General features: G+C 36.9%; 1 protein-coding gene across 1 annotated transcript; it reads left to right on the forward strand.

The window, feature by feature from the left end:
- Positions 1 to 2,013: 2,013 nt before the first annotated feature.
- On the forward strand, positions 2,014 to 24,895 carry soul4 (heme-binding protein soul4). Its single transcript, XM_056447877.1, has 6 exons — positions 2,014 to 2,124; positions 5,662 to 5,844; positions 8,211 to 8,302; positions 9,854 to 9,995; positions 12,943 to 13,126; positions 21,098 to 24,895. Exons 2-6 carry the CDS (start codon positions 5,685 to 5,687, stop codon positions 21,270 to 21,272), a joined length of 753 nt encoding a protein of 250 aa, XP_056303852.1. The 5' UTR covers positions 2,014 to 2,124; positions 5,662 to 5,684; the 3' UTR covers positions 21,273 to 24,895.
- The last annotated feature ends 572 nt before the right edge of the window (positions 24,896 to 25,467 follow it).

Genomic DNA, 25,467 nt, shown 5'->3' on the forward strand with positions numbered 1-25,467 from the left:
TTAAATGGCCGTAGCTTTAGGATGGGCTTAGGCGGTATGGACAACCACTGTACAACATTTACTCGTCATCAATGAATCAGTTAAAATTTTAACAGCCTGTTCTGCGTCTCATTCAACAACAACCGAGGAGACGTGAGTATTGCTTTATTTCTTCTTGCTAAATAAGACATCAGTGGTCATTTGTGTAGTCCTGCTGTGTCAAGCTCTGATCTGTCCTCTGTTGTTCATTGCCTATGTTGACTTGTGGCAGCTGTGTGTCCATCTCCAACTGGATTCTGTTGGATTTGTTTCTTTCTCGTTCTCCATACTACGCCTGGCCTTCGGCTGCACTCCCCGGTCTGCTGTATTCTCCAGTCCAGAGCCCAGTGTCCAGTGTTAATTAATGTAATCTAAACCTTACTTTATACTGTTTGCTTATAATTAGATCTGTAATGTATGTATTAAATTTTGTGAAATATATAATAAAAAAGTTTGATTATAAACATTTGTGTGGCAGTTTTACACTTAAGAGTACATGCAGTTAATTAATTAAAAAGGAGAAATGAATAAACAATATTTAAAATTATCACTGCTTATCCTGTATTCTAGGCAGTATTGATAAACTGACAGGAAAAACATTAATACATGTAGTAAGAACGTCGTCTCATGGTTGAATGTCACACGACAACGTTGCTACAGCCTTCTCACGGCTTACCTTTCTACGTTGTAACAATGTAGCGAGCACGTAAGTGGCAACGTTGCCTTTGAAAAAATACAACGTTGAACAGACATCGCTACAACATAGATGTATTTGTTGGGTGATTGATTGCCCTCATTATTTTACTGTTTATCCTCCATGTGAGAGCAGTTGTCTATTAAAACACATATTTTGAGTCTAACTTTACTTTACTTTTAGGTTATAAGTAGATACAAACAACTATTTTACAAGAAAAGAGTCCATTTTGAGCGCACTTACATCTGCTGGTTTCAAACCGCTGAATGTTTTTCCGTTTGGCGCGCTCACGCATTCACTATGGTATGAACCCTTATGGGGGTGGTCAAAGTATATTTATATGATCTATTATTTTAATTATTAATATCATTAGTTAATACACAGATCTATTTCTAACTATTTAAAAAGCTAATCCCACATAAATCTTGTTTTGACGTCCTTCAGAGGGAATCAAGCGGTAATTAGCATTAATTAGGTCAACCAATCCCCTCAGACCCCCCTTTAATTCACTTGACTTTTTCAGCATAACTCATTCCATTCTAGAATACTATTTATTTATCAGGGTAAAAATAAAATTCATATAGCGTATAAATAGCATATGCCATTTAAATAAATTAGTACATAAATCCATAAATTCCTGCATAAATAAAACATTAAATAAATCAATATGCAAATAAATAAATAAATGTATATAAAAAAATCAACAAATTCCTGCATAACTAAATATTTAATTAATTAATAGTCCAGCCAGGTAAGTAATTAAATGAATTTTACTGTTTATTGACTGTTTATTCACTCTCTCAGTTGTATTTATTTATTTTTTATTTATGTGTTTACGTATTTATATTTGTAAAACCATTTCATTATGGCCGATTTACTAAATTGTGAGGAGAGAAAACCTCCATTTAATTTATATGATAATTAAACAGAAAAAAATTATGTACAAGTTATTAAAACATCTTAAATATTTGTCTGGTCTAAGACAAAATACCAAACAAAATGGTAACCCTGTAGTTTTGGGCAACCCAAATACGTCATCAGTGCAATTCTAAAATCCCGCCTTCCTATCAGCCAATGGGATGTCAGGAATTGCGACCGCGCGTGTGTTTGACAAGCAGAACGTCTCTCTGATTGGCTAAAACGAATTAACTCCTCCTCCAGTTTGTTTATTGGGTTGAGATTTGACACGTCTACTTTTTCTATAAAACATGTCTGCAGTGACATTGTATGCTTGTTTTTCCATTAGAAAAAAAAAAAGAAACAACATAAAGTAACAACTGTGAAACTGCATAAAATATGTTTGTAAACTTGCGGTGCCGCGCATGAGAGGGCGGTCTTCCGCGCATGCGCAGTGTGAGGCTGTAAAATCCCCAGCGCTTAAAGCTGTGTCGTGCGTTTGTTGTGTCTGTCGGGTAAGTAGGTCATGAATTATTATTATCATAATACATTGCGCTAAATATAAAGTTACAGCGTGAACGATAGACCTAAAGTATATGAAGCCTTTGGCATGATTGATTCGTGCATAGGGCGTGATAAATGTTCAATAATGTGTAATATTTCCGTGTTCTGCTCGAGCTGGCCGCTAAATATCGATCATAAAGTCATTTATTTTTTAATTTTGCCGTTCAAAACATGCAGTTTTAGGTGTCTGTGTGTGAGTTGTGTGTTTGTGCAGTCACACGATGATGCACTTGCTTCAGTTTAACGTTAGACTCGTTTATTATTATTATTTTATCTTTATTCTTATCTGTTTTTATTGTATTTATTGAATATTGTGCTCTGTATATTTGTTATGATCCAATTTGCTGAAATAGGCTAACAAATCGCGATGCTTTCAATGAAAAAGGCCTAAAGTTTTTGTTTATTTATGTTTCGCATATTATGTTTTGATTGCCTATCGGTTAAACTTTAAAATGGCTACGTTGTCATGTTATTGTTAAAATACTTCTATCATGTTATGGTTAATATACTAATAAAACTGAACTGGTTACAAGAAATGTATTATATTTCGGTCAATATTTTATCTCCATGGAGACGAACTGAACTGGTAACGTTAATATGTGTATTAGATGGCACTTCCTTCTGGTGACTGTATCAGGAAATTTAACAATAGTCACGTACTTCATCACATTGACTACAAGATTGAGGTAAAGTAAGTTTTATATTCAGACATTTGTTTAGTTTTGAACAGTGATGACTATTTTTATTGTTTACCTTGCTACTTTGAATATTCGGTCTGAAATGGTATGTAATTATAACAACATTAGCATTTAATTGACTATGAACAACGTTATATTACAGTCATTTACTGCTAATATGAATTACCTATTTTGAATTCTCAAAGACTACTGTTTGAAATAATATTATTAAGGAAAAAGCCCAAATGTGTGAATATAAAACCAATTTTACCTCAGTCACACACATATTTCATGATATTTGAGTACAAGATTGACGAAAAGTTGGTTTTATATTTGCATATTTGTTCATTTTTGAACAGTGACAACTATATTTATATTGTGTACCACTCTACTTTGAATATTCAGTCTGAAATTGCATGTAATTAAAACAAACTTTCTGAAATTATATCATTACACCAATTCACGCACCTATTTCATGCTATTTGAGTACAAAATTGAGGTGGAGTTGGTTTTATTTTTGCACATTTATTCATTTTTGAACAGTGACAACATTATTTATATTGTTTACCATGCTACTTTGAATATTCAGTCTGAAATTGCATGTAATTATAACAACATTAGCATTTAATCGACTATGAACAACGTTATATTAGTCATTTACTGCTTATATGATTTACCTGTTTTGAATTTGCAAAGACTTCTTTCTGAAATTATATTATTAAGGAAAAGTTCAAATGTGTGAACATAAAACCAATTTTACCTCAGTCACGCACATACTTCTTCCATAAAGTACAAGATTGAGGTAAAGTTAGTTTTATTTCCGCACATTTGTTAATTTTTGACCAATGACAACTAAATATATTGTTTACCTCGCTACTCTGAATTTTCTGTCTGAAATCGCTGTTAATTATGACTTCAAAACAACATTAGCACTATTTAATTGACCGTGAACAACGTTGTATACGTTTACAGTCATTTATGCTAATATATACAGACAAAGTTTGAATGTGTGAATGTAAAACCAATTTTACACCAAGTCACGCACATATTTTATGCTGTTTGAGTATAAGATTGAGGTAAAGTTGGTTTTATATTCGCATGTTTGTTCATTTTTGAACAGTGATGATTATATTGTCTACCATGCTACTTTAAATATTTGTATTAGTATTTTTTTGGTCTGAAATCGCATGTAATTATAACAACATTAGCATTTATTTGACTATGAACAAGTTTGTATTACATTAATGTACTGCTAATATGATTTACCAAAATTTTGAATTCAAGAAGACAACTTTCTGAAATTATATTATTAAGGAGGAAGCCTGAATGTGTGATTATAAAACCAATTTTACCTCAGTCACGCACATATTCCATGCCATTGAGTACAAGATTGAGGTAAAGTTGGTTTTATAATTTCACATTTGTTCATATTTGAACAGTGATGACTATATATTGTTTTCCACGCTACTGTAAATATTAGGTCTGAAGTTCCATGTAATTATTACTTAAAAACAACATGAGCACTATTTAATTGACTGTGAAAAACGTTGTATACGTTTACAGTCATTTACTGCTAATATGATTTACCTAAATTTTGAATTCTCAAAGACTACTTTCTGGAATTATATTATTAAGGAGGAAGCCCGAATGTGTGAATATAAAACCAATTTAACTCAGTCACGCACATCTTTCATGCTATTTGAGTACAAGATTGAGGTAAAGTTGGTTTTATATTTGAATGTTTGTTCATTTGTGAACTGTGATGACTATATTTATATTGTTTACCTTGCTACTTTGAATATTCGGTCTGAAATCGTATGTAATTATAACAACATTAGCATTTAGTTGGCTATGAACAAGGTTGTATTACAGTAATGTACTGCTAATATGATTTACCAAAATTTTGAATTCAAAAAGACTACTTGTGACGACTATATTTTTATTGTTTACCATACTACTTTGTATATTCTGTCTGAAATCGCTGTTAATTATGACTTTAAAACAACATTAGCACTGGTTAATTGACTGTGAACAACGTTGTATACGTTTAGTCGTTTAACGCTATTATGATTTATCTGTTTTGAATTCACAAAGACTACTTTATGAAATGATATTATTAAGGCGAAAGCTCGAATGTGTGAATATAAAACCAATTTTACACCAATTCACACAGCTAATACATGCTCTATGAGTACAAGATTGAGGTAAAGTCGGTTTTTATATTCAAATATTTGCTCATTTTTGAACAGTGATGATTATATTGTTTACCATGCTACTTTGAATATTCGGTCTGAAATTGCATGTAATTATTACAACATTAGCGTTTAATTGACTATGAAAAATTTTATATTACAGTGATTTACTATGGCGTGTCGTTGCTTTTATTTAGAACACGATTTAAATCAGCCTTTGTTGGTGTTGTCAATCTGGCAACCAGCTCTTGCATGTATTTTGAACAATATGAGTACAATACTTGGTTCAACCGTTAGGTGTCAAACTTGCATACTGCACCTTTAATAAATCTGTTTTGTTCAAATGCAATAATATATATGACCTATATTCACTGAGAAGTGGATACAAATATTCATTTTCAAAATAGGGTGTAGTCTGTTATGCTGAGCACTGTATATGTATATAAATCCCGCACTCAACTAGAGAATGAATGCGCTTCCCATGGGAGCAGACAGACAGAAAGAAACTCAAACATGTTTGGGGCAAGTAATGGATGTAAATTTTGGTTGAACTGTACCTTTAAACTGAGGTTTTGCTTGTTTCGGTGATTGATTTCCCCCATGTGTGTTGTGTCTAAAGAGCTTCTGGTTGACGTCTGGACGATGGCTCTGATCTCATTCGAGGATCTGGAGGGATTGGACGACGAGCAGGTGGACGATGATGTCACTGACAGCTCTGAGCCAATGGATGACGAGGAGCAGGACAGAATGTACGCCCACTGGCAGGCGGTGGGACGAACGCATCACGTGGCGGTTCCTACAGGTACAAACACTGAGATCCAATATTTGACTAGATATTTTTCAAGACACTAGGATTCAGCTTAAAGTGACATTTAAAGGCTTAACTAAGTTAATTAGGTTAAAGTTTGGGTAATTACGCAAGTCGTAATATAACAGTGGTTTGTTCTGTAGACAATTCAAAACAAATATTGATTAAGGGGGCTAATTAATTGACCTTAAAATGGCTTTAAAACAATTAAAAACTGCTTTTATTGTAGCCGAAATTAAACAAATAAGTCTTTCTCCAGAAGAAAAAATATTACAGGAAATACTGTGAAAAATTCCTGAATCTGTTAAACATCATTTGGGAAATATTTAAAGAAGAAACAAGAATTCACAGGAGGAAGAATAAATCTCACTTCAATTGCATATACAAACACATTTTTGCAGTGATTTATCCCAGAAACACAGCTTTTCCAAACATAAACATCTGAAATGGATCAATTTAATAAAGAAGAGATCTTGCCGTTTCCATGGAAACTGAGCAGAGGAGCGGATCACACTGATCCCAGACCAGTTAACTCAGTGAAATCATATCAAAATTTGTGTTGGTTTTTAATATGTTAGGAATTTTAGTCAGTTTTGAAGTGATTTTTAACACTGTTAACCATTGTGTGCTGTTGGGTCATTTTCACCCACTCTGGGGGGATTTTGAATGTTAATTTGGAAACAACTTTCTCTGTGTTTCAGCAAATGGGATAATTTTTGGTCACATCTTATTTTGAAGCATAATTTGGGAAAATACTTGGGGGGGAAAACTCAACATATACTCTTGGCAATTTTACTACACGTTGGTTATGTTCAGGGCTGTTTTTGCCCCATTGACTTCCATTATAATGACGCCATATAATCATGCATTCCTGATTGTTGCTGGTTTTTACTGTTGGGAAGAGGCAAAGTTTGTCATTTTTTTTTTATTGCTGATCATCAGTTGCAGTGCAAAATAAGTTTTGTTTCTGGCTTTTATATGCAGTATATTAGGGGTGTAACGGATCACAGTTGATCTGTGATTCGTACGGATCACAACTTGCGGTTCGGAACGCACGTGGCCCGTGGAATAATACAGTTTTTACTAGTAGATTCATCCTAAATTTGTAATGATCACAGAAAGATCGCCTCTCGCGTCATTCAAATCACATTCATGAAAGCATTTAGGCTTTCCTGTAAAATATGATGATGAAAGAAGTTGTGGTGGGTTATTCAGGATGTGATGGGTTTCTTAGGTTATTAAAGGTGTTTTCTGTCACTACTTGTTTAGCCTGCATTAATGCATTCAGTGTAAGCTAAACGATTAATCATTAAAAGATCAGGATCTCAACAACCACACAACAGAAATTATAAGTGATACTGATTTGCATGTTTATTAATCCTTCTAATCGCTGTATTCAAATCGTGTTTGAAAAAACGCAAAAATCAAGAAAATGATTGAGTCTTTAGTCTTTGAGTTACAGTCAAATAACACAGAATTACTGGGAGAACAGTTTATAGTTTAGATAAAACCACTAATGTTTATAGTAATGAATAAAATTACCGTCATGTGCATTTAAGGCGACGCTCAAATGAAAGTTGTAGGCAGCAATTACATTATCTAACCAATAGGTGGCGAAAACCAGCCATCAAAAATATGCCACTGAACAATTCTTCAAAAATAATCGTCAAGCAATAAAACATGAAGTTTTATGAGTGAATACCTGAATCATTTGTTGAATATGAGACTAAAAATAAATATGGGTTGTACAGATTATAATTTTTCTACATTCAGCGTTGTCAGCAACAGTAGTAGTAACAGTGAATTTTTCACAGTACTGAATAGTTTACAGTTTATTTTAATTCAGCTGATTACTTCTTCATTTTAGTTTTTTTTTAATTACAGCTTCTAAGTTCTGTTTGTTAAACCCAGGTGTCTTGCAGTGCTGTTTCTGTAATAAATGGAAAGCAAATTACATTAGTCTCCTCCCTTTTTTGCTCACCCGAAAAATGGTCCGATCTCTGACTAAACAAACGTAATTTGATCCGAATCGTGAAATTTGTAATCCGTTAAACCACTAGAGTATATTGTGTTTCTGTGTGCGATTGTGAGAGAGACCTTTCCGCACTTATCTTGATACGTCTGAGAAAATCAAAATGATCCCCTCAGCTCTCAGAATACGGTAAACACAGTGTGTATTTCTGCACACACACACACTATAATCTGTTGTTTTACTCCACTGAACTCCATATAAAAACCAGAAACGTAGGCAGCAAAAATGAGAAAAAATTCCCCTAAAAACCCTGAATATAAATGAGTAGTGATGAAGCTGTTTTCAGATCAATGGTAATTCATTAAATTTTTTATTTTGTTTCTGGTAGAGATGAGAGCACCAATAGAAGAGATGACGAGGAGGAACCAGAGCGCAGAGCGAGAGCAAGTGCCTTTTGTCACCATCTCCAGACATGAAAAGGTAAAACTTTGCACTTCTGTATGTGATAGAAGATAGAATATATGATAGAGCCTGAGGGATATGGGTTTTTTTATAGGCCTTTAACTTCTCTCTTGTAAAATCACTTGGAGTTTCAATGAGATAGCTGTATATTTGGGGCTGAATGCTTGGCCATTTCCTCTTATCCAATATTCATTGGGAGGGTGCTATCACAAATGGACCTGTCAGATGAACGCCGCTCACTTTAATGTTATTTTACAGAAGAACTGTGCTTCTCACTGGCTGACAAGCTGTTATAATATGCTGAAAGCATCATGTAAATAATATATATATATATATATTATGTAATCAATATAACTTATCTCTAATTCAACAAACTCTGAACTGCAACAGAATTCATTCTCTCCCTTTTTTTTTTTTGCAACTTCGCTTCCTAAATGTTTACAAACCGGTAATTTGTCTATAGGATGTGCATCAAAATGCTAAAACAAAAGACTCAACAACTTCTGGTTCACACAGACTTTAAAGGGCTTCTATTATGCTTTTTCACTTTTTGAATGTGTAGGTCAGTGTGGGGAGTGTGTGTTTGAGCAAAATAAAAGATCTAAAAATGTTACAAATCTCCAAATGGAGAAAAAAAGTGAGCAATTACATGCAAATGTCTACTTTCCCATGGAAAAAAACAAAGCCATTTTGTTTTTTTGTGTCCGCTTGTATTGTACAGTAGTGTAAAAACAGTCAAAGATGTCTCTGTGTTTTCAAGCAGTTAAATTTAATTCAGCAAAGTCGCACAATTTGACATCTGTCACATCCATAAGCAAGCTTTACCCTCATAAATGCAGAAATGCCCAATCAAATCAACTCAATCATGTTTGTTCTGTAGAGAGCAGCTCTTCTCCTGTTGATGAGCATTATTTCTGTTGGGTTGTGCAGTTTCATTCACTCAATTTCTACAAAGTGTGTTGTAGACTGTAAACTCACAGACTTTTCTGCTTACATCATCCATAACGCATGTTTGTTTCCCTCATCTAAAATATAAAACACATCAGTAATGCTGGAATTGGTCAAAAGCTATTTTGAACTACAACAAATGGCTCAATGGTTTTACTGATAGGAATTCTGCAGAAATTGAAATGATTTGAGGTCGGGTGGTGTCACTGTTTTATTGGCTTCAAATTAGTATGAATAACTGAGGCGTTCGTGGTTTATATAAGGAAACTGCAGGCTGAACTCTAGTGTTTCTCTGAGCTTGTGCTTTATGTGGTTTTGCTCTGATAAATGGCCTGTGGTTTAAACCAACAGCAATGTTTTGTTCTGCTTTTGCTTCATTTGCAGCATAATATGCGTAAAGTTGTTATATCCAGTTGTATCAAAGCTGTTTTCATTTTATCAGGAACATTTATTTGGAGATGATTGTTGTTTTGTCGCCCCCAGTGGATTTAATCAGTGTGTTTAATCAGTGTTGGGCACAAAAGTGCACTTTCATTTGCAGTCCTCAGAACTAATTGGCATATTTAGCTGCGGTTTATTAATGTCACTGGGGTTGAGAAGATTGTTGTGTGTGTTTTTCAGCTCGGCGAGGTGTTGTATGAAGAGCGTGTGTATCCTCCTGGGAAATGGGCTTGTGTGAGTAAAGCAGACGCGCTGTATGAGCAGAGCATCTCCAACGGCTTCATGAAACTCATGCGCTTCATCTGCAAGGAGAATTCAACAGGTGAACACACCCATTCATACATAAAGGGGTGGGACAATGAAACTGAAACGCTGGCCAATTTAGTGTTTTATGACGACAGTAAATAACTGAACCATTATTTGAACTGTACAAGCTTAATTTATTTCATATCTTTTTTTTTTTTATCCACAAAGTGTGCGGCTTTTGTCACTGCAATGTATCTTTATGGGCTTCTGGAAGAACATATCCAGAGCCTCTTGGTATGGAAAGTCAGAAATGTCTGGCCCATTTATGGTTTATTAAACACATCTCTTAAAACCATTTAGGTGTGAAGTTGTCATGGACAGAAGCAGCTTTACAGAAAATAATTCTTCCATTCATTTTACTTCTGCTTAGTTCCTTATTTATCAGGGGTCGCCACAGCAGAATGAACCACTACAGAAAAAAATATAACGCAGATATAATAATTGATACGAAAAATTATAAAGCAATTTGGAAACATTTCCAATGATGAAAGAACTCAACGAGTTTGGAGTGCATATTTGGCACATAAGAAGTTATAATGCATAGCTATAAATCTAATACTTCTTTACTGAAAGGAAATAGGCCTATATACTGTTTATTGCAATAAGTACATTACAGGTTATATTATTAAATACTCATGTTAAAAATAAATACATTTTAAGCTTTATTTATCTAATAATTCCAGCCAGTTTTTAGTGGACTTGCAATAATTGTCAAAAATACAGAACTTTCAGTTGTTATATGTAAAAAAAAAAAAAAAGGCCTAAATACATGCAAGACCATTCAAATAGTTTGTCCGTATCTATAGACAGCAGATCACTCAATGAGAGCGAGAAAGGGATTTGCATTCGCTCTATCTATACTGCTCCATTTATATAACCTAAGAAATGTTATGATTAGAACAACACTGTGCCTCTCGCGATCTGTTCTCTTGCTCATTCACTCTTGTCACCTTTAATTCCGGGTATTTTAATTAATTTTTGGAGATCGTGGAGACATGCAGAGCTTCCGGGAGAGGTCATAAGTTTGGATGAGACACTAGATGGGGGGGATCGCTCCACTTGCATCACATCAGCTCAAAAGACTAGAAATACAATGGCTGCACTTTCAACAAAGAGAGCATCGCTCGAGCGAGTCGCACCAATAGACTGTATAAACAGAGGTCGCAGCGCATCTGTATATATTTTAACGGTTGTGACATTAATCGCTCGTGCTTCCATGCATCATTTACCTCCTCGCATGTTATGGCTGCTGTAGGCTATGCGTAATATACAGGAGCGCACGTGCGTCGAACGGAGCATCATTCTGCGCAGACAGTGGCTGTGTGGAACTCCATCGTGCGCCATTCAGAGAGCAGAAATTTGTAAATGTGCGACCATGTAGACACAGAAATGACATGGCGTTGTGTAAATAAGATAGTACACATGGCTCTTTAGATTGTTTATTAAAAAACGTGATCTGGCGCTACATAGAAAATGCAATTAACATGACTTCAAGGGGGCCTGGTACAGCCATAAGAGAGCGGGGTGCCACCCTAATATAACGGTAGGGGAAAAACTGAGCAGTAAGAGCAGAGTGTGAAGGTTTCATTAGCAGAGTAACAGCACAGTTTAGATTAAAATATTGCAATGCACACAACATTATAGGGACATATCAAAGGACAAAAGAGTCTGTGACCAAGACAGCAAGTCTTTGTGATTATCAAGAGTCGCAGTATCCAGAGTAATGTCAGCAAACCACCAAGAAGAAGAACCACATCCAACAGGAGGAACTGTGGACACCAGATAAAGCTGTCTGAAAGGGATGTCCTGCTGATAACCCAGATTTATCCAAAAAAACATAAACACAGCTGCCCAACTCACTGTAGAATTAAATGTGCAGCTCGACTCTCCTGTTTCCACCGGAACTGTTGGTCTGGAACTCCACAGGGTCACTATACATGGCCGGCTGCTACAGCCAAACTATAGCCAAAGCTATTTTGGTCACTCATAGCCAAACTTCAGTTTCAATGGTGCGTGCAGCGAAAATCATGGGCTGTGGACAATGTAAAACATGTATTGTTCTCTGAGTCCACCTTCATTGTCTTTCCCACTTGCAGGAGAGTTACGGTGTGGAGAAGCCCCAAAGAAGCGTTCCACCCAGACTGTTAATCCCCAGAGTGTAACACGGGGGTGGATCAGTGATGATTTGGGCTCAATATCATGGCAAATACTTGTGCTAAATGGGCGCTGGTTCACTGCAACTGACTACCCAGCCGTTTTGGAGGACCATGTGACCAATGGGTCAAACATTGTATCCTGAAGGCGGTGCTGTATATTAAGATGATAATGCACCAATAGACACAGCCACACTGGTGACAGAGTGGTTTGATAAACATGAAAGTGAAGTTCAACATCTCCCATGGCCTGCACAGTACCCAGACCCTAATATTATTGAGCCACTTTGGTGTGTTTTAGAAGAACGAGTCAGGAAATGTTTTCCTCCACCAGCATCATGTAGTGACCTGAACACTATTCTGAAGAAGAACGGCTCAAAATCCCTCTGGCCACTGTGCAGGACTTGTATCTGTCATTCCCAAGACTAATTGATGCTGTATTGGCCACAAAAGGAGGCCGGACACCTTAATGATGAATTATTGTGGTCTAAAACAGTTTCAGGTCAGTTTCATTGTCCAACCTCTGTATATGCACACTCAAACACAAATGCAGATTATATGAAGATGCAAAATCAAGTCCTGAAGTGTGAATGGCGCGGTGATCTACCAATGTTTAAAGTCAGGCAGTGTGAGCTAGGCTTAACTATTGCAGAATCTGCAGTGTAATCACAATAATCATCACAACAATGACACACGGATGAAGCAGAGGTCCAGGTCAAAAACCCCAAGTCAGGTTATTGGCTGTATTTGTGGCGGAGTTCATTAGTCCTGCTTTGTTTATCTCTGTGCGTGTTCTCTATGTCTGTGCAGGCCGGTACCTCGGCATGTCTGTGCCTGTAGTGAACGAGATCACGATGGCGGACGATGGCACAAACTTCATGAAGGACGTGCTGACGGCGTATTACCTGCCCGCAGAGTACCAGGACGTCCCACCACAGCCCACAGACCCCGACATACGCATCATTCAGAGGGACAGCATCAGGGTCATCACCAGGTACACACATAAAGACGAACAATATATGGCTTCAGCATCGATATCGCAATGTCTACAGTAGTCATAGGGTCTGAAATGTGGAGTTGCGATTAATAATCGATTAGATTATGAATGTGAATGAGAATTTTTTGCATTCTTATGACAACCGATTATTAAGTGTCATTCGCTCAGTTATGTGTTTAATGTAAAGTTTCAGCTCAAAATACCTATCAGATTATTTATTATATAATGTAGAATCTGCCCATTGTAGGCTCAGGTGACAGTGTAGCTGTTTTTGTAACCTGTGGCTTTAATGCAAATGAGCTGCTTTTCCCCGCCCATCGCTCCCACGTGTGTGTTTGTTTCTCCTGTTACGTCAGATAAACAGCAGTCAGTGACAGACACCGATTAGGCAGAGATCCAGTTTATGAGTCATATATGGCAAGTAAGATTATTTGATGTGTTAGTGGTGGAGTTTATTCAATCAAATTACAAAGTTTACAAAATTCTCAGCACACACACCTGCACATTAAACTTTGCACTGTTTTTGCACGTCTACATGAGGTGTTCTTGTATTGCCTCTATGCGGCTGTGCTGATATTATGAATTACAGCGATTTCACTCTCTTTATTACAACCATGCTCTGTTTTAAACTCGTTCTTGATCTGCAGCTGATCACAGAGAGCTGAACAGATCTTTTAATCCCAGTTTCTTTGTAAATCCTGTTCTGTGGACATGTTTATATGTGTTCCCTACATAGACTGTAAAATGTATGGACGCAGTATCCGTGACATCACCCATAGGTTTCTGAAGAGCGCAAATGAAGCTACAAGTAGGCGCGGCCAACCGTCGCCATTTTGTTCACGCGTCATCGCACCCACATCGGGATACCAAACAAGGGCAAAGAGGCGGAGAGTGAGCGGAGCTACAGACACCTGCCGGCATTTTGCTTGGACCTTCCAGACAGAATTTACTTTGGGAGAAACGCTTAATACTCTATTACCTGAGACTCGTTTGTGTTCTGACCACATGTGCTTGGCTGTACACTACATCAATAAAGTGTTTAGACTTTTAAAAACATTGTTGTAATACATTGAGCCACTAAACATTGTTCTTATGACGTTTTTCAACAGGAGGAAAACGCGAAATGCGTCCAAACACTTCAGATATAGTCTGTGTTAGTAAATGCAAGACTATTGATAAAATCCAGGCATAACACTGTATGACAATGCTTCAGATGACTGTTCTAGAGTCTACAGCTAATCAATCTGTCAGATTCTGGAGGGCATGACAGGTCTAAAGAACATTATAAATGATAAATGATCTTAAATAAAACAAATACATTTATAGAGATGGTATACAAGTATATAATTTCAGTGGCCACGCCCTTAATTATGCAAACTTAATATAACTTAATAAAAACGAAACAGATGAGTTCTAAAAAAAATTCACCCCCTCACAGTTGTCATGAAGGTTAATCATGGCTATATGCACCAAAGCCATCTTTTGTACCAGGCTGTAAGCATGTTTTTATCTGCTGTAAAAATGGCCAATTTCCCATTGCAGTCAGAAATGACCTGGACTTCCTGGAGCCAGCCCCCCAAGGCGAGTCGATGAATTGCAGTTTTAGTTACTTCCTTATTGGCTTCCCAAGGGAGAGCGGGAGGTTGCCGCTTGGTTCCTCACAGATTTATTTACTTTTGCAAGATGTAAGATGAGACTTTGGCGTCTCCAGAATGTGTCCAAAGTTTCAGCTCATTATACCCTTCAGATTATTTATTAGACCCTGCAGAATATGCTAATTTTAGGGTCAGATTACTGTACCTGTTTTGTAGCTTGTGCCTTTAAACATGTTTATATGCATTACTAAAGAGATATGTCAATATCTGCCTGTCAATCAATATCGGTGGGAGGGGAAAACCACGCTCCTACGTAACGTTGAGGTGGGCCTCAAAATCACTAGGATTTAGATCCTGTTTTAAAGAGCCCCTATTTTGCATTATAAAAGGTTGTATTTTGGCTTTGGGGGTCTCCAACAACAGGCTGATATGCATGCAAGGTCATAAAACCTTTTCATTTGCTGCATCCGTATTCGCATGCTTATACTACGCCCTAAAAGTGCGTACTTTTTTTTGTGTAGAAAAACTATATACTTTTGAGTGCGTAACAGAGTATGCAAGCTTTGGAACACACTACTTCCTCATTAACAGATCGTTATGTTGCTTAAACCTGGTTTATACTCGATGTGTCCGCTAGTTCACTTTGGGTGCGCGTTGGGTTGCCACCCGTCCCTTAAAATATGGAATGGTCCCGTATTTGATAATGAAATTGCGCGACCCATTTTGATACACAACAGGACGGATTTTGTCCCGTATTTTTATAATTTTTTTTAAAAGTAGCTTTTCAGTCGCCGCCAATAACCTAATGGATAGCATGTTAACACATGGCACCGAGGTGCTCACGACGACCCAAGTTCGATTCCTGGCTCGAAGTCCTTTGCCAGCCCTTCCCCTCTCTCTGCTCCCCATACTTTACTGTCTGTAAATCTCTACTGTCCTATCAAAAATAAAGGTGAAAACACTTAAAAAATTATTATAAAAAAAAAAGTAGCTTTTCATGCAAATCATCCCACACGCATTTTATGAAGATGCCTCATTTCCTACTTTTGATTGGGTAATGCTTGATGTCATCGTTAGTTTGATTAGTCTTTGTCCAGTGAGGTGGGCAGGTCTTTTAAGCAGAGTCTGTCAAGTCTTGAAAGAGAATGGCAGATGCTTCTCTAGGTAACCCTCCACGTCTCAGAGTTGTAGAGTTTAAACGCAAGCGACTGAAAAAATACTGCAGAGAGTGGGAGGAAACAAATACCTGGCTGCAGAGTGTTAGAAATTGTTATTAAGTCAACTGCACGATTTGTTGGAGAGCTTTTTCTGTGGCTCATGCTGGTCTATGGGACAACATGCCTCCGGAGAGCAGCATTCCCGCAATGACAAAGCTTGCAAAAATCAAAGCAGACAGTTCTGCGTATCCCAAGTCTCTCCCGACGCAGATATGGTAATGACAGTGTAATCATTATCAACAATATTTAGGTTAATTGTTTAATGTTTAAAAATGTGACCCAGTCTGTGAAAATCTAGCTGGAGTCTTTTTTTTTTTTTTTTTGTAATTTACTGTTTTGTACATGAAATAAAGAACAGTCTGAAAATAATAATAATACATGTATTTAATATTAACTGAGTAAAACAATATCAACAACTGCAATCACAGGGAAATGAATGGCTACAATCAAACTTCATCTCAGAATTAGATTTGGCCTGATTTTCGCACACTGCGTCACAAATTGTAATTTGTAAAAATCCTGTAAATACAATGTAAGTGGATCACATTTCAATGTAATATTATGATTTTTTTGTTAAGGTTAAGTCAGGCACAAAAACATTGATTTAATACTTGAAACATTTTATTTAATACATTAATAAACAACATCTTGCCCATGTAAAGAAAATAAACTAGTAAATTGCAACTTTCCATATTTAAAAATTAGAAATAGGCTTTATGAAAACTCTACTACACTGTAAAATCAAATTAATTATGAGTTCATTGTACTTATATTATGTTAAACTGACTTAAAACAGCTTGCATAACTTATAAAATTAAGATAGGACATTATTAACTTAGTTCAGTAAGTTAAAATGACCTAAAAACATATGCTGTCAGGACTAATTGATCATATATTTTTTTACAGTGCAGCTAATGTTTGTATCTAGTACATCTATGTGCTGTTTCCATGTTTGGATAGTTGTTACTGCAAATAATGACAAATATTTTAGCCACAATCTGTTATCAATTCCACCCTTTAAAATTAGGTTCATTAGTATTTTCTCCTCTCCTCTAGGTTACAGCAGCTGAGTTAACGCAAGTGTACCACACTATTAAACATAACATCAGCTATATCAGTGCTGCAGAGTTGTAAAAGAGAAAGACTGACTGCATCTGTTTACACAGATTTCAATAAAAGACTTTTTTTTTTAATGTCCAGGTGTTCATAGTTTCCTGAAAACATATTTTAAGTTGTGATTTACCACCACTGGCATGCTATTGGGTCTGTGATCACTGTGGTCTAGGCCCCCAAGGGATATGGCCCCCGCCGCAGTATGCGTCCCTTATTTTTTTGTATCAAAAGTGTTAACCCTTGGTGCACGCGACATGATTTCGGCTGGCAGAGCGCATGGCTTTTTTTGAGCGAATAGTGCGCGTGACGATGCATTGGATTTTAGTTGAATATGAAACACTACCTACATCTTTATGTTCTGTGATCAGAGAGATAACCAGATGATCAATAATTCTTGGCTAAAAATTGCAACAGCCATGGGAAAAGGGGAAAGTTTTTGTTAAAAAGTTTGGAAAAACCTGAGAGATAAGTTTGTTAAAGCCAAAAAAGGCCATGGCAAACGTGGAGACCCGGATACACAATTACAGAATATGTTGTTCCACTATTTATAGGTTTTACACTGTTTATATTACAATTTTAAATTTCATACAATTTAATTGTTACAAAACTATAATTAAGGAACAAATTACTTCTTTGATAACTGGAAAGGAATATTTGAACCTGTCAGTTTACAATATACTGATGCCCTGTTTTCTAGACTTTATTGGTGATAATGGTCAGGAATGTTGGACCATTATTGCCTTTTTAGCATATAAGTAGATGACAAACTAGCAAGACAATAATGTGTGAATTGTGGAGCAGGCTAAATCAAAAAACATCTGTATTTTTTAGTGAGTGTACTTTTTTTTTTTTTTTTTTTTTTTTTTGCTTTTATTCTTGCCATAATAAAATAAATATTTGTAGAGCAATTCATGTTCTGCTGTCATTAAAATTTTAATGAACTTAAATAGTTAAAACTGTCCGAGATATGAACAAAAGCAAGTGATGCGTCAAAGTTTGATTAAAAAAAATCTTGAATGGTTATAAAAACCCTTATAATCATTAAAGAAATGTCTAAAAATAGTTTAATAATATTGAATGATATGATGTAGTTCCGGAAACTTTCTACTTCTCTGTTTATTCATCTGATTTTACGGTCAGTTTCTTTTAATCGCCCCCTGTCGTTTTAAAGAATATCACAACTGCGAACGCGGCAAGTGTAAAAGCCTCGTCGGTTTTGCGAGGTGCGCACGCAGTCAGAAGAGGTGCGCGATGCGGCGCCAGACTAAAGTATAAATCCAGCTTTAGTTATGAGCCCTGTCAATCATTTCTACACATCATCTACATTTCTTTCCAATTTAATTTCCTACCTTATTGGAGAAGCAGCAGCAGGTTAATGTGATATTCTCAAATCTTTCATGCCCAGAAATCTCCTCAGGTCTTTGGATATTAAATTTGGCTAGATATTAATTAACAGTCATACAGACATCTTTACCGCAGCCTCTCTACTTGACAGTTGGTCTCGCGCGTCCAACATGTTTGTAGTTTATTTACATTTTTCACCTGCATTTGTAGTTCTAATCGAATTCACGTCCAAGGTGCAATATATTGTGGTCAATATTAGCGATTAGAGTATGGACGCTACTACGCTTCACATTTTTACCATAAATGGTAAACTATCTGGAAACCTTTGGCATACTTTTTATTTATTTATTTTTATTTTTTTATTTTTTTAAACATACTATGGTTTGTCACACATTAATTGTATTTTCATAAACTACTTAGGATGGATAGTATGTGAATTAGGACGCAGCAAATTCTTATAATATGCATTTATTTTTACCTAATTATTCCAACGACTCCCATATGATTTGTTCAGCGATTCATTTGTTCCCAAACCCCTCCTTTGCGTGAGGTTAATCTGCTATGATTGGTCCGATGACCCAGTCTGCTGTGATTCGTTGACTGTGTTCCGCTCAGGATGGAGAGAAACGCCCACCACGGTTATGAAGTAGCACACAGTATGTGAGAGCCCAATGCAGGAGTGCATTAAACCAATGCAGTTAAACACCAGCATATTCCTCTGCTCTTAACCCTAACCCCGAGTAATAACAACGACAAACATTCAGTATTAATCCACACAGTGGCAAAAGATGAACTATTTTGAAATTTGCCCACGCCGCAGGTATGAGGAACAGCTGATGTCCATAGCAAAGACAAGCAGCAGAGCATCGCGGGTTCAGAAACGCATTTAAATTCGTAAAGGAAGAAGCACACGTCGTGTTTTCAACATGGTTTTAGACGCAAAACGTGAATAGCCCCAAACAGATTTCACCTAAGAGATACAGTACACGCACTGATCTAAAATAGATACGTGGTTACAAGCCGCGTGGAGCGATTTTACAACACACAATTAAATATATATTTAGCAAACTACAGAAAACGAGGCAACAATTTAATTACATCTACATGTTATGATCCGAAGAAAGAAGAGACTGGTCCATACTGTAACACACTGATCATCAACTGGCGAACCGCTGGCCGAATCCGGCCCGCTGAGCCATTCAATCCGGCCCGTGACTGGATTCCAAAATTGTGAGGATCAAAAAGAAAATAGTGGTCCACACTATTAAAGCAACTAAAAATAACAACAACCGAGTCTCTTGTCAGAATAACCACCATTTATGACTATATTTAGGCTACACTCCGAAATGAGGACAGACTATGCGGTGTTAAGCATTTGTTTCAAACAGGCTTAAAAACGAACGAACGCATAACTTTTCCTCATACCCTTACTTAACATTTGTTTTTTATTTCTAAGTCTCAACAACATGCTTGATACTAGTTTGAAACTTGACAAAATGTTAAGCCAAAATTAGATTTTTATTTGATTTTCTTTCTGGGGGTCCGGCCCCCAAGGAGACTGTCTGGTAATACCCTGGCCCTCTGACAAATATAGTTGATTACCCCTACTGTAACAGTTACTGACAGAGTCCCTGACAAAGTCCCATACATAATAGTCTTTGCTGATTCAGCGTGGGTTATTGTATCAATCATCAGAAAAATGACAGGAACAAACACAGCACACGGTTGGCTATACTGTGGTGTTGTTGTGAAAATGAACTTCAACCCTTTATTCCCCCCAGCCGAGTCTCAGTCTGTCAGTGATCGTCGTCATCATGTCATGATCAGTCCCGTGATCCCCCGCACTCCGCTAGTGTCTAAAGGGAAAGGTGCGTTCACGTTTTACCGGATCCAGCACTTCATATTTGGTCATGCACCGTATCGATGTTGATGCGTTCAGGCAAAAAATCCGAGTCCAACACAATTCATTTATTTGACTCTTGAGTCGACTGTTTCATTAAATAATCAATAGTTATAAACACGGTGCACTTTCAGATTTAACCCTCAGCTGAATGTTTTCATTCACTCAGGGCTGTGCTACACACACTGCATGGAAGCTCATTTTCAAAAACACGTAACAGGGGTTCTTTAACATCAGGAAATCTTTAAAAAGAGACGTCTTGGGTTTGGATCACTCCAGTATTACTGTGGAAACAGTATACCAACACACAGTTCTGTCTAAACACCTACCAGAAGTTGATTTTGCATCATGGGTGCCCTTTAACATTCATTCATTTTCTTTACGGCTTATTATTAATCCGGGATCGCCACATCGAAATGAACTGCCAACTTATCCACCACGTTTCACACACTGATGCCCTTCCAGCTGCAACCCATCTCTGGGAAACATCCATACACACTCACTCACACACACATACACTACAGACAATTTAGCTTACCCAATTCACTTGTACCGCATGTCTTTGGACTGTGAGGGAAACCAGAGCACCAGCAGGAAACCCACGCGAACGCAGAGAGAACATGCAAACTCCACACAGAAACACCAACTGACCCAGCTGAGGCTCGAACCAGCGACCTTCTTGCTGTGAGGCGACAGCACTACCTACTGCGCCACTGCGTCGCCTGCCCTTTAACAATTAATTGAACATTTTTAACCATACGTCTAACTGCGATTTGTCTCTTTCTGCTGTTAATCGTAGGGTGTTTTACGGGACCACGACGGAGGAGACCATCTCTCGTCAAATCAGCAACCTGTGGGAGCTCCTGGGCAACTCTGAGGATCTCCTGCGGGACCGCTACATGATCGCAGTTTACGAAAACCCCGGCGTCCCACAGCGCAGAAACGAAATCTGGTTCATCCGCCGAGGCCCGTGAACACACCACGGCGTTTCACAGTCTTAACCGCTCTATCCTTTAGTGTTGTTGTGAGTGTGATGCTGAAAAACATGTCGGTGAGTAAAGAAACCACAGTTATTTACATCATAGATATGATTATAAATATTGATGATGCACTATAAACGGGATGGAGGATTCATGCTGGCATTATTTTAAGCGTATTCAAATATTCATCACACTTTCTTGTGTTTTTTTTATTATTTTCATCTAAATGGAAATGTTTTACACTGCCTGAAGTTGTATTTTTATTTCTGTTCCTTAAAGGTTTTTCATAGCACTCTATCATGGCATTTTCTGCAGTTATTTGGATGTTATTATATTAATGACTGCAAACTTAAACTCACTCAATGGCATTTTTATTAAATATATTCTGTATATTGATGAAGAATAGTTCAACTGGATAAACAAAATATATATATTTTCACTCTTTGTGTGTGTCAGTAGTCATTTAAAGAGACTGTTCACCCTAAAATGACAATTTACTCACTATGTACTGTCCTTCTAATTGGTATATGAGTTTCTTTCATCTGTCAAACACAAAAGAAGATATTTTGAAGAATGTTGGAAACCGGTAACCATTGACTTTCATAGTAGGAAAACAAATACTATGGAAGTCAATGGTTACCGGCTTCCAGCATTCATTCATTCTCCTTTAGCTTAGTCCCTTATTTATCAGGGGTCACCACAGTGGAATGAACCAGCAACTATTCCAGCATATGTTTTACACAGCCCTTCCAGCTGCAACCCAGTACTGGAAAACACCCATTTTAGCATAACCAATTTAGTTAATCAATTCCTCTATACCACATATGTTTGGACTGTGGGGGAAACCGAAGTACCTGGAGGAAACCCACGCCAACATGGCGAAAACATGCAAGCCCCACACACAAATGCCAACTGGTCCAGCCGGGACTCGAACCAGTGGACTTCTTGCAGTGAGGCCACAGTGCTAACCACTGAGCCATGGTGCTGCCCAGCTTCTTCAAAATATCTGCTTTTGTGTTCAACAGAAGAAATAGATTACGGTATTAAATTTTGGGTGAACTGACCCTTTAAATTGTTTGTTGGGAGTCTTGTATTTTGTATTTTTATGTGATCAAACCATGTTTATCTGACAATCATCACTCAGAGCCTTTGTGTCTCTGAAACTCATTTTTATCTTTGTGGGCAGATCAGACTCATACGTAGATGTTCATGATGTTGCTTGCTAGAGAAAGGTTTTTACAGGTATGATGGGAATTCACAATTATGGAATAGTGAAACACCACGGTTTCTGCTCCAAATCAATGGGACCAGATGATGATGAAATCTAGAAGTGTGTGTTTTTGGGCAAAAATATATGAGGATACACTGCAAAGAAATGAGTTTTTGTCTTGTTTCAAGTTCAAATATCTAAAACTCCTTAAATCAAGAAGCATTTTTTAGAAAAATTAAATTATAAATATACAGTTGAAGTCACAATTATTAGCCCCCTGAATTATTAGCCCCCTGAATTATTAGCCCCCGTTTATTTTTTTTTCTCAATTTCTGTTTAATGGAGAGCAGATTTTTTTCAATGTAGCGAATTTTGACGCTCACCTCTGGAGCTGTGAAGGCAGACATTGTTGTCGCCAGAGCGGCCTCAGCAAACCATGACACTCTCATCGCCTTCGGTGTGAACGCAGTTACAACAAACATATACACAACAATTGACGATACGATATACGAACAATACTCACTGAAGTAAAATAATATTAGATAAATACAATAAATAATAATATTTATTTTCCTTCAACTTAGTCCCTTATTCATCAGAGGTCGCCACAGCGGAATGAACCGCCAACTATTCCAACAAATGTTTTACACATCGGATGCCCTTCCAGCCGCAACCCTGTACTGTGAAACACCCATACACTCTCACATTCTCTCACACACACACACACACACACACACACACACACTCATACACTACAGCCAATTTAGTTAATCAATTCCCCTATAGCTAGGGTCAGATGGAATCTGCAGACGTTTTTTGCTGTTTCTGCAGAGATTTTTGGTAAAAATCTGTGTAATTATTTTGGGAGTATCATTACTAAAACCTTAATATGTGAAATAAAAAGTAATATCTTTGTAACTTTTATTTAATGTTTAAAACGCAAATACAATTAGATTCACATTATTTGGTAAACAAAGCAAGTCTCTCATATAATATCTACTCAAAGACAGAAAATATTACTGTACAAACTGCATTGTACATAAATCAGATGAACATCTTCATATTAGTCAATAATATTACTGTAATTAATTTAAAAACTGAATAAATATAGATTTACACACATTTACTCAAGTAAATAAACAGAATTAACGATGGGCTAAAAACCTGCTGAATTCTGCGGAAAATCTGTGGAATTCTGCACGCGCAGATTCCATGTGGGCCTACCTATAGCGCATGTCTTTGGACTGTGGGGGAAACCGGAGCACCTAGAGGAATCCCATTCGAACACGGGGAGAAAATGCAAACGCCAACTGACCCAGCCGGGACTTGAACTAGTGTCCTTCTGTGCTGTGCTTTTAGCCGTCTCAAAACCAGTAATGCCTAGAACTACATTAAGGAGATCTGGATCTATTGGCTTTTGTCATGGTCTTGAAAATGTTAGCAAAATGTTTTCCCTAAAATTGACTTTAAATGAAAACAGCACCGTTTACAGGGTGCCCGCAGGGTCTTAAAAAGTATTAAAAGTTGATTAATCAATGTAGAGAAATTTAAGGCACTTAAAAAGTATTACAAAGTCTTAAATGCTATTTTGCAAGGTATTAGATGTTATATAATTTTTGATTATGCAATGTATAGTTGTATGCTTAAGTTGGCCTGAATTAAATCTGCGAATATCATGATGCTGTGTAGCTCATGAAATCAATGAATTCCCACTAGATTTGACATCATGCTGCTTTGTTTACTGCAGTAATCAAGGAAACACCCTCATTTCTGCAATTCTATAGACGCCAACCTGCTGAATTAGCTAGATTTAATAGATTTTTACTCAGTATATGAATAATGTTTTAGTTTTGGATTAGTTTCTTACATTAATATTTAGTAAATATACTGCAAGTTAAAATCTCACCAGTGTTTCCGGTTGAAAAGGGGTTTTAAAATGTATGGAAAGAGTTATAAAAAAGGTCTTAAAAGGCATTGAATTTCACTCTCCGGTTCCTGTATACACTCCTGGTTTTTGTTTGCTTGTCTGTAAAATGCTTTTTTAGATATTTAGACTAGAAACGAGACAAACTCTTATTTTGCGGTCTAAATCTGCATCCAGCATCAGTGCATTTTGACTTGTGTTTGATGTACGAACATGTAAACCATCGGGCGACTCTTTTAAAGCACTGTTTGATTATTGTTGAACATGATTCCTTGCTTTTGTGACATTTAACGGCTTAGGTTGTACTTGCTTGTCACAGTATTTTAAAACCTGCACTCCCCTTCGGCGTCTGTAATAATACTAATAATAAAGTTTATTTATAGAGCGTCTGGCGTATGAACTGTACCTTGACGTGCTTTCAGACGAGTCAACAGTTGAGTAAATGTATGCAAATAAACAAAAAATGTGTTTGAAAAATAAAAATGTGTGTTTGTTGAGTGTTGATAATGATGTTTTACTCCACACGCACATGTCTGGTGCTGCACTTCCACTTTTCTCCACAGATTTACACTGTAAATGGGGGGCGCTGTTGAGTTATTGATTGTATCATGTATTTTAAAATGTCACAAATATTATGACTTTAAAGGGGACCTACATTGCAAAAATCACTTTTATAAGGGGTTTAAACACAGCTGTGTGTCAGCAGTGTATGAAATTAAGCAGTTTCTAATGGTAAAAGTGTATTAATTGTGTATCTTATAATCAGACTTGATAAAAACAGTGTGCAGAAACACTTTGATTGACATTCTCTATTTGTATGATGTCATTTGAGGGGGAAAGCCCCGCCCACTAGTGACCATCTCTCCCTCATTAGCATAAACAGCAGCCCTGAGTGAGAAGCAACCGTCGGCTGTTAGTGTTTGAGCTGCTGAAGATAATGATAAAGGTAAATGTGAGATGTTTCACACATAGCATCAGTCTTGTTTTTGAATCTGCCACTATGCTGACACACAGGCATTTGTAGCTCCGCCCTCTTCAGAAAAGAGCACAATCTC

This window comes from Danio aesculapii, chromosome 22 (genome assembly GCF_903798145.1).
Source record: "Danio aesculapii chromosome 22, fDanAes4.1, whole genome shotgun sequence".
In the NCBI taxonomy this organism is placed as follows: Eukaryota; Metazoa; Chordata; class Actinopteri; order Cypriniformes; family Danionidae; genus Danio; species Danio aesculapii.